Source organism: Arachis hypogaea, chromosome 20 (assembly GCF_003086295.3).
Source record: "Arachis hypogaea cultivar Tifrunner chromosome 20, arahy.Tifrunner.gnm2.J5K5, whole genome shotgun sequence".
NCBI lineage: Eukaryota > Viridiplantae > Streptophyta > Magnoliopsida > Fabales > Fabaceae > Arachis > Arachis hypogaea.
In genome coordinates, this window is record NC_092055.1 from 128,844,254 (window position 1) to 128,857,206 (window position 12,953).

Here is a 12,953-nt window from a genome sequence, read left to right on the forward strand (position 1 = left end):
GGAAAAAATTCCTCAGATTCATGTTAACTTGCCGAGGTATAGAGGCCAACCTGAAGAAGTTCCAAGAAATCCCAGGAATAAAAAGTCCTCGGTTTGTTAAATAAGTACAACAACTCACTAGTCGGCTTGCAGCATTGTCACGATTCCTACTCGGATAGCTCACCGATCACATCACTTTTTCAAAACATTACAAAAACAGAAAGAATTTACATGGATAGAAGCTTGTGAGCAAGCCTTCATCGAGGTCAAAGCCATACTGTCCTTACCTCTAATACTCCAAAAACCAAAAAATGGTAAACTATTGTATCTTTACTTATCTGTAACTGACCATGATGTGAACTCTATTTCGATCACAGAGATAGATAAAGTACAACAGCCAGATTACTTTATAAGTAAGTCACTCCAGAATGCCAAGCTTCGATACCCAAAATTAGAGAAGCTAGCTTTAGCTCTTGTGACAACAGCAAGGTGACTAGGACACTATTTCCAAAGTCATACCATAATATTACAGACAGAACATCCCCTAAGGCAAATCCTAACAAAACCTGAACTAGCTGGAAGGTTAATCAATTGGTCTATAGAGATCTCAGAATATGATATCCAATATCAAGCACTGGAATCCATTAAGTCCCAAGTTTTAGCCGACTTCATTGCAGAATTTAGTCTCAACAACTCAACACCAGTAACAGACACATGGACACTATACATTGATGGAGCTTCAAACATGCAAAGTTTTGGGGCCGACATATTGCTTGATGATAGCCAAGGAACAATTATAGTACAATCCCTGAAATTTACTTTCCAAGCCAGCAATAACCAAGCAGAGTATAAAGCACTTATAGCAGGTCTCAGATTAGCTCAAACACTCAGGATAACATACTTGAATGTTAAATGCGACTCACTATTGGTAGTACAACAGGTAACGGGTAATTTCTAAGTAAGAGATAAATTGTTAGAAAAATATTTATCTAATGTTAATAACTTCATCTGTTGCTTTTTTGAATTTTGAAATCTCCCACATACCTCGGGAGCAAAACTGCTGGGCTGATATTCTCTCAAAACTAGCAACTACTAGAAGTCAAACTCATCTACCAAGCTTATCACAATTAACACTGGATTAGGGGTGGAAAAAGGCTAGACGGCCTGCCAGGGGCCTGTAGCCTGGCCTGACCTGTTATAAAATAGGCATAGGCTCAAGCTCTTATAAAAGTCTTATTATATTAATAGGCCAGGGCTAGACTCACTAATTAGCCTTATTGGCCTGTCAGGCCTGCCTGGGCCTGTTAATACATAATTACATATATAAATAACTTTTTTATTATTAACAAAATTATAAGATATTTTAAATTTTTTATATTTAATTATAAATAATTTTGTATATTTTAAATACTTTAAAATTTAAATTTTTTTATAAATATTAAATATAACATATTACATATAAATATGTTTATTAAAAAATAATTTTTTTAAATAATATTTTTATTTTTATAAAAAAAATTATCAAGCCTTTTAACAGGCTTCAGGCCAGGCCAGTCTGAATAACAAGCCAGACTTAGTACTTTAAAAAAAGCCTATAGCAAGCTACAGGTCAGACTTAGGCCAATTGACTATATAACAGGTCAGGCCTGTTAAGAGCAAAGTCTGACCTGGCCTGGCCTGTTTCCACCCCTACACTGGATGAGCCCAGTGTTAGACTAACAATTGTTGAGTATTGCATAGGAAGTAGATTGGTGAGATATATTCATCAAACATCTACAAATTGGAACAATACCAGAAGATATAAAGGATAAACAAAAATTCAAAAGACAAGATAATTTCTTCACCATGATCAGAGGCGAACTATACAAATGAGATTTTTTAAGACCCTTGTTAAAATATTTAAGCCAGGTCAATGCTAAACTCGTCATGGATGATGTCCATGAGAAAGTATGTGGTACACATATAGGAGGACGAAGCCTAGTATCCGAAATTCTCAGAGCAAGATACTACTGGCCTACAATACAAAGGGATTGCATGAACAAAGTCAAAAATTGTGACCATTACCAATGCCATGCCACCATCATTCACAATCTGGCCGAGCAAGTACATACATCGGAGGTAAGCTGGCCCTGTAGTAAGTGAGGGATAGATATCCTCAGTCTTTTTCCACAGGCACCAGGTCAAGTTAAATTCTTAACTGTTGCTATAGATTATTTTACAAAATGGATAGAGGCTATACTCTTGGCAAAAATCAATTCTAAAAAAATGATCTCTTTTATTTGAAAAAATATAATATGCAAATTTGGTATAGCTCACTCCATTATCACTGACAATGGTAGACAATTCGTTGATAAGAATTTCATAAATATTTTACAAAATTTGAAAATCAAATATCAATTTTCATCTATGGAACACCCCCAAACTAATGGGCTAACTGAAGCTGCCAATAAAGTTATATTGCAGGCTCTACGAAAAAAATTAGATGATTCCAAGGGACAATGGGCCGAGCTTATTCCAAAAATCTTATGGGACTATAATACAACAAAACACTCATCAACAGATGAGACCCTCTTTAGACTAGTATATGGCTATGATGCCATGATACCAGTCGAAGTCCCACATCAATGTAGCCGAACAAACACCCTTAATGACGAAGTAAATACTGGACTCAGAGCCACCGAGCTAGACTCAATCGAAAAAATTCGAGACCATGCGCTGATTCAACAACGCGCAACCCAACTTGCTATAGCTCATAAATACAACAAAAAGATCAAGTCGAGGACATTTCATAAATGAGACTTCGTCCTTCGAAAAAAAAGAAGAAGCACGAAAATCGCACAACCATGGCAACAACCATGGCAAGCTTGCTGTAAATTGGGACGGTCCATTCCGAATATCAAAAGTTAGCAGATGAATTGCTTATAAATTACAAACATTAGAAGGCAATGACTTGCCAAATACATGGAGCATTTATTCTTTAAAGATTTATTATAGTTAGCGAGGACAAGGTGATATACTCTTTTTTCTATTACCCAGATTTTATCCCTAAGTTGAATTTTACAGGGAGAAGTTTTAACGAGGAACACCCCATGCACCTTCTACCTACGAAGGTTTTGTATCAATAAAAGTATTATTTTCTAACTTATTACTCATATTTTCTATTTTTTACCTACAAACCAATTTATAGCTCATTCGATACGCACACTTCACCAAATGTATTGGCTATAGTCAAACTATTATCTCCTCTTTTATACTACTCTAACAAACCATCATTTCAATAACTTTTACAATAAGTCAAAAGTTTCGAGATTAAACAAATTCTATCTCAAATAATAATCAAACAAACCAATTTCTCTCGTTCGCAATGTACTTCAAAACTAATCACACAAAGCGTGCTTGTTCAAAATATTTCAACATACTAACATTATTTTCAAAATAACAACCATACAATACTGGGATGAATCATACTCCGACCCTCAAGACAAATATTATTCAAACGACTTTCCAAAAACAAAATAAACAAAGCTAATTAAATACAACACCCATTATGATGCACTCATATTCTCATCCTCACCCTCTTGGTCATCAACAATAAGATCCTCATTCACAACCACTTTGCAAGGATCCATAGCAGATATATCAGTCTCTAGTGCAATAAACTCGATTTGCCCCACTACCCTATCAGATCCAGTAGCAAACATCTCTAACTCATGACTTCGTTTACTCTCTTCAGCACTCTTTCTCTCAACAGTAAGCTCCACAACTCTAGCCTCCAACTCAATCTTCTATTTATCAAAATTCTTCTCTTTCTCTTCAAGTAACAACACCTTCTCCCTCATGCTCTTCAACTCCTTCTCTTTCAAATCAAATTTCTCCAAAGCGCTTTGCAACTCTTTTTCCTTAATAGATTTCTCTTTCACAATCCTATTCAGTTCATTCTCATCCACCAAAATACTTTTTAGTTTACGGTTCCGACCTATGCACATCAATCGAGCACCTATAACCTGCATATCAAAAACACCAAATTCAAACACACATTTTCCAAACATCCAATATAATATTTTTACTCAGTATACCTAGAGACATTGATCCAACACAACGTCACCAGCATCATTCACATGCTTTACATCAGTTGCAGATTGCACAGAATCATCAGATAACTGAGCAAAAGGACAACGACCACTCCATACAAACGTTGCATCCTCCACTTCATGAAAGTTGTGCAAAACTTTTTTATTCAGAGTAAAAGCTTCCACTTCTCTTAAACTCAACTCCTTCAATTCACATTTCTTATCAATCAAATCTATCACTTGATCTTTTATAGCCGCAGCCTTAAGCTTCCTTTTTTTCACACTCACCTTTTCCCCTGTGGCTGATCAACCACAGCCCCACTTTCAGTATTCACATAGTAGTAGATCCTTTCCTCTCCACATTTCTCGTCCTAAAAAAATTCACGTAAACTCGTGGTCGACACCCTCGAAGCTCTCCCCCCTGCACAAAACAAGAACACAAAATTAAAAAACACTTATACCATGCCAAAAATTCAATCACGCACTCACACGCTTTACCTATATACTCGGCAACAACATCTTTATCAAACTCACACTCAAGCAACTTGGAGATGGCAAGCAACCTCGATGACGAGATATTATTCACCAGAAACTCAACTATCATCTTATCTTTATATACCATCCTATCCATATCTAATATTTGCCTCGGCTGAGGATATCAAAATAAAGAAAATTTCTCCACCAAATACTCATCCAAATAAAATGGATACTCAACCTCCGCAGATCTCACCTTTACAAATATCCCTTTAAAATATTTAAAAGATGACTTATATAAACTAAACACAGTATGATTCAGAGCACTTCTCAGAGTTACCCATGCATTCCTTTTTATTCGCTTTGACTGAAATAGAGCAAAGAACACTTCTAATGACGGTTCCTCTTTCAGATAACTCATCAAAATTTCAAACGCCTTCAAAAATACTCAGGAATTACGATGCAATTGCGAAAGTACACACCTCAACTGTGTCAACACACTACATTCAAAGGTAGTAAAGAAAAATTTAATTTCCAACTCCATAAACAAACAGGTAAACATAGCAAAAAATATTCATATTCCTCCCTTCTATAACACACACGGTCAAAAGCACAACAAAGGAGAAATTTCACTTTAATATTTCCCCCTCCCTCACCCAACCAGAATCTCCCAGTTGGCAAATACTTTCCTCATCACAAAACAATGAAAATACTCTTTCACCAAAGAAGCAACCCATGAATAAGGATTATTTACATCAACCACAAACTCCTTTTCAACCACATCTGCATCCTTCTCTTTCCTTTTACCTTTATTTTTTTTCTTTTCTTTCCCCTCACCTTTTCCTTTTCATTTACACTTCTCCTCTTTCATTTTGCAAAAATAACAAATAACTCCAACAACACACAAAAATAACAAAAACAAAACAATGAAATAATAACAAAATGAAGAGCCTTACTAACCTTTCTTATTCATAATCTCCTTACTGAAACACTCCAGATGATACAATGTAACGAGATTGGTAAATAAATTCTTCAAACAATCGATTTTCATTCAAGGGTTCAAATATCTTAGACAATAAATTTTTCTGATTAAAGAAACTCCATAGTTACCAAACACACGCAGCTGTTGATCACAGGGACACTACATCAAACTACTACTCATGATCACAAGTCATGATGTCATAAATAAACGTGCAAAAAAACTGCAATTAATTATTACAACTGTTACCCAGTTTAATAAATTTTAGGCTTTCCTTATTCTCTCTATATTTATTTAATTATTTATTTTGATTCTTCGCATTCAATTTCTTTTTATATATTTGAGGTATTAAAATTCCTCAAGATTAAGCTCAGGGGCTATTCCACGTTCATCACGTTGCCGACTTATAGGAAGTTAAATCTTAAACCTTTCCAATTAAAAACCTCACAAGCTAAGCTTGAGGGCTATTATCCATCCGTTATATTTAACACTTATCTACCCTATAAGTTTGCAACGTTCCAAATAACCAACAAGATCCCAATCTTTAAGTCAAACGATTGTTATGGACTATACGCCTAGTTCGAAGATAATTAGATTAATCAAATAGGACCATGAATAACAAACTAAATTCACCCTATAAGGGGATACAACGAAAAATATGTAGGCCATTTACTCTAAATTGCAATATGCTCATCTCACTCTCTTTCTGAGTGCCTTTACAGGTACCCGCCACCTCCATTCTTGAAAAGCCGACGTATATCTCCTCCAGCTTATGTGGAAGTAAATTCAACCTAGGATCGGACAAATTATACCTCTCCTAAGACTTACTGCACAGGAACAATTGTGTTATCTAAAGAAAATCAAAATTGGACTATTTATAGCTAAGGGTCCAACTCCCAGCTGACTTAACTAGGTTACATTTATAACTGACTCTATCTATTCAAATATTAAAATATGGTTACAATCTAGGACATCCAAAACAAATACATTTATGAGAAAATGATAAATAGGTCCACGACCTTTTGATCCGCAGACATTTAAATCTCTAACCTTTTTAAAACCTAGACATATCGATCCCTCATATTCACTTGGGTCTGTCAGATTCAACGGAAAAAATCAAGCGTGACTCCCGTTGTATTGACCTGGTTGATACGGATGTACACGTGAGAGAGTTTTTAAAATTAAACAAATGAGACTCAGGGATTGATATGTCCAGATTTTGAATAGGACAGGGACTTAAAGGTATTTTTAAATTCTCAGGGATTTAAATGTCTGCGAACTAAAAAGTCAGGGATCGATTTGTCCTTTTCTCTACATTTATAACACTCCCCCTTAGATGTCCTTAGTAGTAGTGGTAGAGTAAAGCCTCATTAAAACTCTAAGAAAAGACTTAGTGAAGAAAAAGAGTACACTCTCTTGTAATATGTTAGGTAGCTGCCTTGTTAAAAAATTTTACCAGAAAAAATCGGAGTGGGATAAAAACCATGGTTAAGAAAAAGAGTACAACGCATATTACTCCCCCTGATAATTACATCACTTGATATCTCGTAGCCGATGCATTCAAATGTTGTATACTACTTTTTCAAATGTTGAAGTAGGTAGTGCTTTAATGTTCAAATGATATATTTAGAAAGAGGGATAATACGGGTTGTATTCTTTTTCTTAACCATAATTTTTGTCCCACTCCAAATTTTTCTAGTAAAGTTTTTTAACGAAGGGTTACCTAACATATTACAAGACAATGTACTTTTTTTTCCTTCACTAAATCTTTTTTAGTGTTTTAATGAGGTACTAGACTACTACTACCATTAAGGATATCTAAGAATGAGTGTTATAAATATATTTGTTATAGATGTCCTAAATTGTAATAGTATTTTAATATTTAAATAAATAGAATAAAACCTAACGGATAGAAATTGGATCCTTGACTATAAATATTTTCTTTTTTGATACTTTTTATTAAAGTAATAATAAGTAGTTGAGAATTAGTAATTAATAGGTAAATATTTATGAAGTTAATTAATAATATTCTTATAAACAACGTGTCTTTTATATTATGTAAAAACAACAACTTCAATACATATTTTTCATTTTTTTAGTTCTATTTCTATTTTTTTATTATTCTTTAAAAAATATAATTATTAATAAAATTAGAGAAAATTATTATAAAGGGCTATTAGGAGGATTTAATTATTAAAAAGGACTTTAATATTAAAATTATTTAAAAAGACTAATTTTATAATATTTAAAAAAAGGATCATATCTTTTTTGTGAAAAAACAAATATATCCTTAGATTATTTATTTATTTATTTATTTATTTATTTTAAACATATTTTTTTTAATTATCTATCATATTCAAATCCTTATTCTTCATCTATAACTCAGAGACATTTGTTACTGCCAAGCACAAAACGTCTAGGAGTACCTGTGAGTATATTAATGTCTTACTACTATCGTACATAGAAAAATCAACAATGAGCATCAAATAAATCATTCAAAACTTGTGGGATTTGTCTCGAGAGATCTCTTTCTTCAATTATTCAAGGCTTAGCCCTTGAATCAAATGCAATAATCGGTGCTGATCTAATTGGTCTCTGACGTGAAATATTTGTATACCTTTGTGATAGACACCCGATTTTTTGCATGTAAGTTGATTTTCCAATGTTGGATTTGGTTACCCTTGCAGAAACATTGTTATTGAGTAATATGTTTCTTTCAAATTCGTTTTTAGATTTTAATGTCTCTGCCCTCTATTACCCTTAAGTATTGCTTGCTTTCGAAAAATCTATAATGTCTTACTATTTTGTTTTTTAGAGTAGTCAACAATTAGCAGTAATTAGTCAATATTAGTATTTATTTCTTCTTGTAATCCATATTCTCATTATTGGTTATTTATTGTTTTATATTTTCACAAGAAAAGATTTATGCGAGCAGTATGATCCTAATTAAAACTCATGACATGCCTAATGTCAATTATTTGACCCTAACAGACCGGGAGAATAATATTTTTCTTATGCCACCTACAACAACTCGTCCTTTAGGAAGACCATGCAAAAAGCGCCAAGAGTCACAATTTCAAGATATGCGTGTTTACAAATGTAGCCGATATGATCAGAGTGGTCATAATAGTTCTAAATGTAGAAATTCTAATCCAAAAAGAATATGAATTTTTTTTAAATAGTTCTTCTAGCTTTATAGATTGTCACATTTAGAATTGCAATGTTGGTTTTTCTTAAGTTTTGCATATTAGGTAATTCTATTGAGTTTCTTAATTGTATTTGTGAAAATCTGCACTTAAACTTTATAATTTTACTTTGATTTTTAATTAAATTTATGTAATCTTTCACTTGAATTTTGTAGTTTTACATTGATTTTAATAGCGTTTGTGCAAATATGCACTTGAATTGATTTTGCACTAATGTTCTGTAAATTTTAGCACCAATCATCGCATTTAATTCAAGAGTTAAACCTTGAATAATTGAAGAAAGAGATCTATTGCGATAAATTTCACAAGTTTTGAATGATTTATTTGATATTCATTGTTGACTACTCTATACATGATAATAGTAAGACATTAGTATATTCCCAGGTATTCCCAAGTCTTACGTTTTGTGATTGGCAATAACAAATGTCTCTATGAATTATGGATGAAGAATAAGAATTTGAGTATGATAAATAATTAGAAAAAAAATATGTTTACAAAAAATAAATAAATAAATAAATAAATAATCTAAAAATATATTTATCTTTTTACAAAAAAAATTAATTTTTTTAAATATTATAAAATTAATCCTTTTAAATAATTTTAATATTAAAAATCTTTTTTAATAATTAAATCTTCCAAACAATTCTTTATAATAATTTTTTCATAAAATTATCTATTATTCTCTGTATTTTCTTTTTTCTCTTCTCCCAAATTCAAATCCTTATTAAACAATTTATAGAATTCAGTTGCAATTTACAAATCTAACTGCGGAAGTTTTCCTCATAACTTCGGTGGATCTTACATGACGTCCTTTAAAAAACGAGTGTTTCATTAGTGGGTTGGTGGGTCTCGTGTTTAATTGGCGGCACTTGCACTGCACCAGCATTTTTAATTTCAAATGAATAAATAATAATAAAATACTAATGTCTATCAGTCTATGAATATAGATATAGATACCAGTATTATTTTACAATATCTTAAATCTCGAAAATTACAAAATTGTGTCAAGTTGTCATTGCATCCCATGTGGCTACAATTTTCGCCACCACATTTTTACCTATAAATAGTTTTACTTAACTCGAACAGAATAGAATTATTTATACTAAGCGTATCTATGATGTCGACAAAAAATATACAAGATTTTTATGGTAGTAGTTCATCAAAATTAAATATTCTTATTAGTATGGCAACACATAAATTTTTCTACCATCTTAATTTTTTACTCTGATAGATAAATAACTCAACAGCTTCTTTAGAAGTTAGATATGAAAAGTGAGGTAACTTTCCTTCCATATTGCTTAACAACTACAAATCACCACCATGAGCAGTTTTATACTTTTATATATTGTTACTACTACTTTTGCAGAAAAAGTGTTTCTGTTATTAATTAAATAAAAATGTGGCTTAACAAGCACCGTGCTAATGAAAATAACGATGGGTCCTTCGCGTATCATGCAAGTAATCACACATTGGAGCCTCAAACTAGGTTTAATTATTATGTTGATTCTTATAATTTTATTAAATTTATAATTAGATTTTTATATATTTTTTTAATTAAGTTTCTACTTTACTTTTAATTTTATAATTAGGTCATTCATAGCGTAAAAAATACTAGAATTAACCCAATATTTTTTTGCAAATTGAAAGTATTCATAATTAAAACTTAATTAGATATATTCCGTTAATTTTAACATTTTTGACATGAAATGATTTAATTACAAAATTAAAAACAGTATAAAAACTTAATTAAAAAAATATAAAAATTTAATTAAAAATTTAATAAAACTATAAAAACTCACAAGAATAATTAAACCCGCAAATTACTATATAAACAATCCAAGAGAGTGAGAACTAGTGAGTGTGTGGGTGAGTGAAACTTAGAGGGCAGATGGGTTGGGCTATTGCTCTACATGGCGGGGCTGGCGACATCCCACTCTCATTAACACTGGGGAGCCGCCAGCCTCGTGAGGAGGCCCTCCACCACTGCTTACAAATTGGGGTGGAGGCCCTTAAAGCCAAGAAGCCTCCCTTGGATGTTGTGGAGCTTGTGGTAAGATTCAAACCACTTACCCTTTAAGTAAAAATTTCTAATAGTGCCAATGCTTAGTGCAATGAAATTTGTGTATTTTAGGTTCGTGAATTGGAGAATATTCCACAGTTCAATGCTGGAAAGGGATCTGTCTTGACAAACAAAGGCACTGTTGAAATGGAAGCTTCAATCATGGATGGAAGGACAAAGAATTGTGGAGCAGTTTCTGGGCTCAAAACAGTTGTCAATGCTGTTTCTTTAGCTAGATTGGTTATGGAGAAGACTCCTCATGTATATCTAGCATTTCATGGAGCTGAGGAATTTGCAAAAGAACAAGTGAGTTTTAGTGGAATCTTTTACATATTTTTAGAATCTAAAATCTCATTCCTTATTTGAATAGTTATAGCTTGTGTCTCATCTTTTACTAATGTCCATGGCATCCTTATTTTATTTATCAGGGCGTTGAAACTGCAGACTCAAGCCATTTTATTACTGCAGAAAATGTAGAAAGACTAAAGCAGGCAAAAGAAGCACACAGGGTTCAGGTAAATATAGAAGTTAATTTTGATACACGGTGAGGGGGAAAACAGTTTTAGTGACATTCAATTATGTAACGCTACGTCAAAAAAAATAACTATCTTTCACGTTGACCGTATGACTAGCATAAAAAAACGAATAAGGTTGAACAATTATGTAAAATATTTTATAGTGTCAGTATATTAAAATTAAACTCACTAACTAACTAGAAAGATTGTTTATTCTTAAAAAAATTGTATGTTTACATATCTCTATGTTTTGTGATTCACAATATTTAGATTGATTATACCCAACCCCTCCAAAATGGTACCAAAGAGGAAACATCAAATACTAATGGAGAAGTTCAACTTGGAACTGTTGGTTGTGTGGCTGTTGATAGTTATGGTAATCTAGCTTCGGCAACATCCACCGGAGGACTAGTAAACAAAAGGGTTGGTAGAATTGGTGACTCGCCCATCATTGGTGCCGGCACATACGCCAATGAGCTCTGTGCCATTTCAGTTACTGGCGAAGGCGAAGCAATACTGCGTGCCACGATTGCAAGAGATGTTGCAGCCATGATGGAGTTCAAAGGTGTTTCTCTTGAGGAGGCTGCTAGCTATGTTATCCATGAATGCATGCCAAAAGGCACCGCCGGTTTGGTTGCTGTGTCCGCTGCCGGAGAAGTTGCAATGCCTTATAACACGACGGGCATGTTTCGGGCATGCGCTACTGAAGATGGTTATTCAGAGGTTGCAATTTGGTCTGCTTCCTAAGTGGTGCGAGTAAGGAACACAGTAATTTTATGATATAATTATTATGCTCCAAATTTCGGCAACCTAAGTATGAGATTTCAGTGTATTTCTTCCTCGCATAAGTAATTTTTTTCGGATTAAGATGTTCATTTAGAAAAATAATGCAATTTGAATGCGATTGCCATATTATCCAGCTTTCTTCGATGACTGTATTCAGTCAAAAGACTTATAGAGCAATCAATATTAATTGAGTAAACATCTAAATTGATAGTTAAGAAATTTCAAATCAAACACCTTGATTCCCAATAAATTTGTATTGCTTTAGAAGTTTCTGAAAATTATCTATCAACCGAATTGGTCTCTGAAGGAAACTAAATTGTCTTATCATAATTTGTTTTGAATATCTAATTATTTTATAATAAAATTTATTAAGAACTTATTATCTAGTATACATATTAAAATTTTCATTAAAAGCAACAGAAAAATTAATTTGTCTAACAGAAATAGTTCTTGGGGATATTAGAGTAATAAAAATTAGTTGAAAACCAATTTGAATATTTACTCTATCAATTATCTTAAGGTGTTTATGAGTTAGGCTAAAAGAAGAAAAGGACTTGAGCCATGAGGAGCCATTCTCTTCTCTTCCTTCTATTTCGCAAACAAACTCTTACATTTCAGTGCTGTCATGTAGAAACTTTATGGTGTTGAACGTTGATGTATACATCACTGGTAAATTACTTAGAAACAAATATACATATAAAAAAATAAAGTACAAGGCCATTAAGTCAGATAGAAAGCGTGCCCGTTTATGCAGAAACAGTATTTGTTTATCATTCAAACTACTAAACTAGTGAGGTGAAAAAGTATGTTCAAGTTCAACACAATATACGTAGAGGGATAAAGGGTTGCTTAGTAAATGTAAGGGTAATTGAGTGAATTCACCTC

The 12,953-nt window shown here is 32.7% G+C and overlaps 1 protein-coding gene across 1 annotated transcript; it reads left to right on the top strand.

Annotated features, from left to right (window-relative positions):
- The first annotated feature begins 10,547 nt into the window (after positions 1-10,547).
- LOC112785287 (isoaspartyl peptidase/L-asparaginase-like) lies at positions 10,548-12,194 on the top strand. Its single transcript, XM_025828747.2, has 4 exons — positions 10,548-10,758; positions 10,840-11,073; positions 11,196-11,282; positions 11,553-12,194. The coding sequence occupies exons 1-4, from the start codon at positions 10,597-10,599 to the stop codon at positions 12,027-12,029; spliced, it is 960 nt and encodes a 319-aa protein (XP_025684532.1). The 5' UTR covers positions 10,548-10,596; the 3' UTR covers positions 12,030-12,194.
- Positions 12,195-12,953: the final 759 nt, after the last annotated feature.

Excerpts from the sequence above, each read along its gene's own strand:
- LOC112785287 (XM_025828747.2), top strand. The coding sequence starts at position 10,597 with ATGGGTTGGGCTATTGCTCTACATGGCGGGGCTGGCGACATCCCACTC. Across the intron at positions 10,759-10,839 it reads TGGATGTTGTGGAGCTTGTG|GTTCGTGAATTGGAGAATAT; the intron begins GTAAGATTCAAA and ends TGTGTATTTTAG. Across the intron at positions 11,283-11,552 it reads AAGAAGCACACAGGGTTCAG|ATTGATTATACCCAACCCCT; the intron begins GTAAATATAGAA and ends CACAATATTTAG.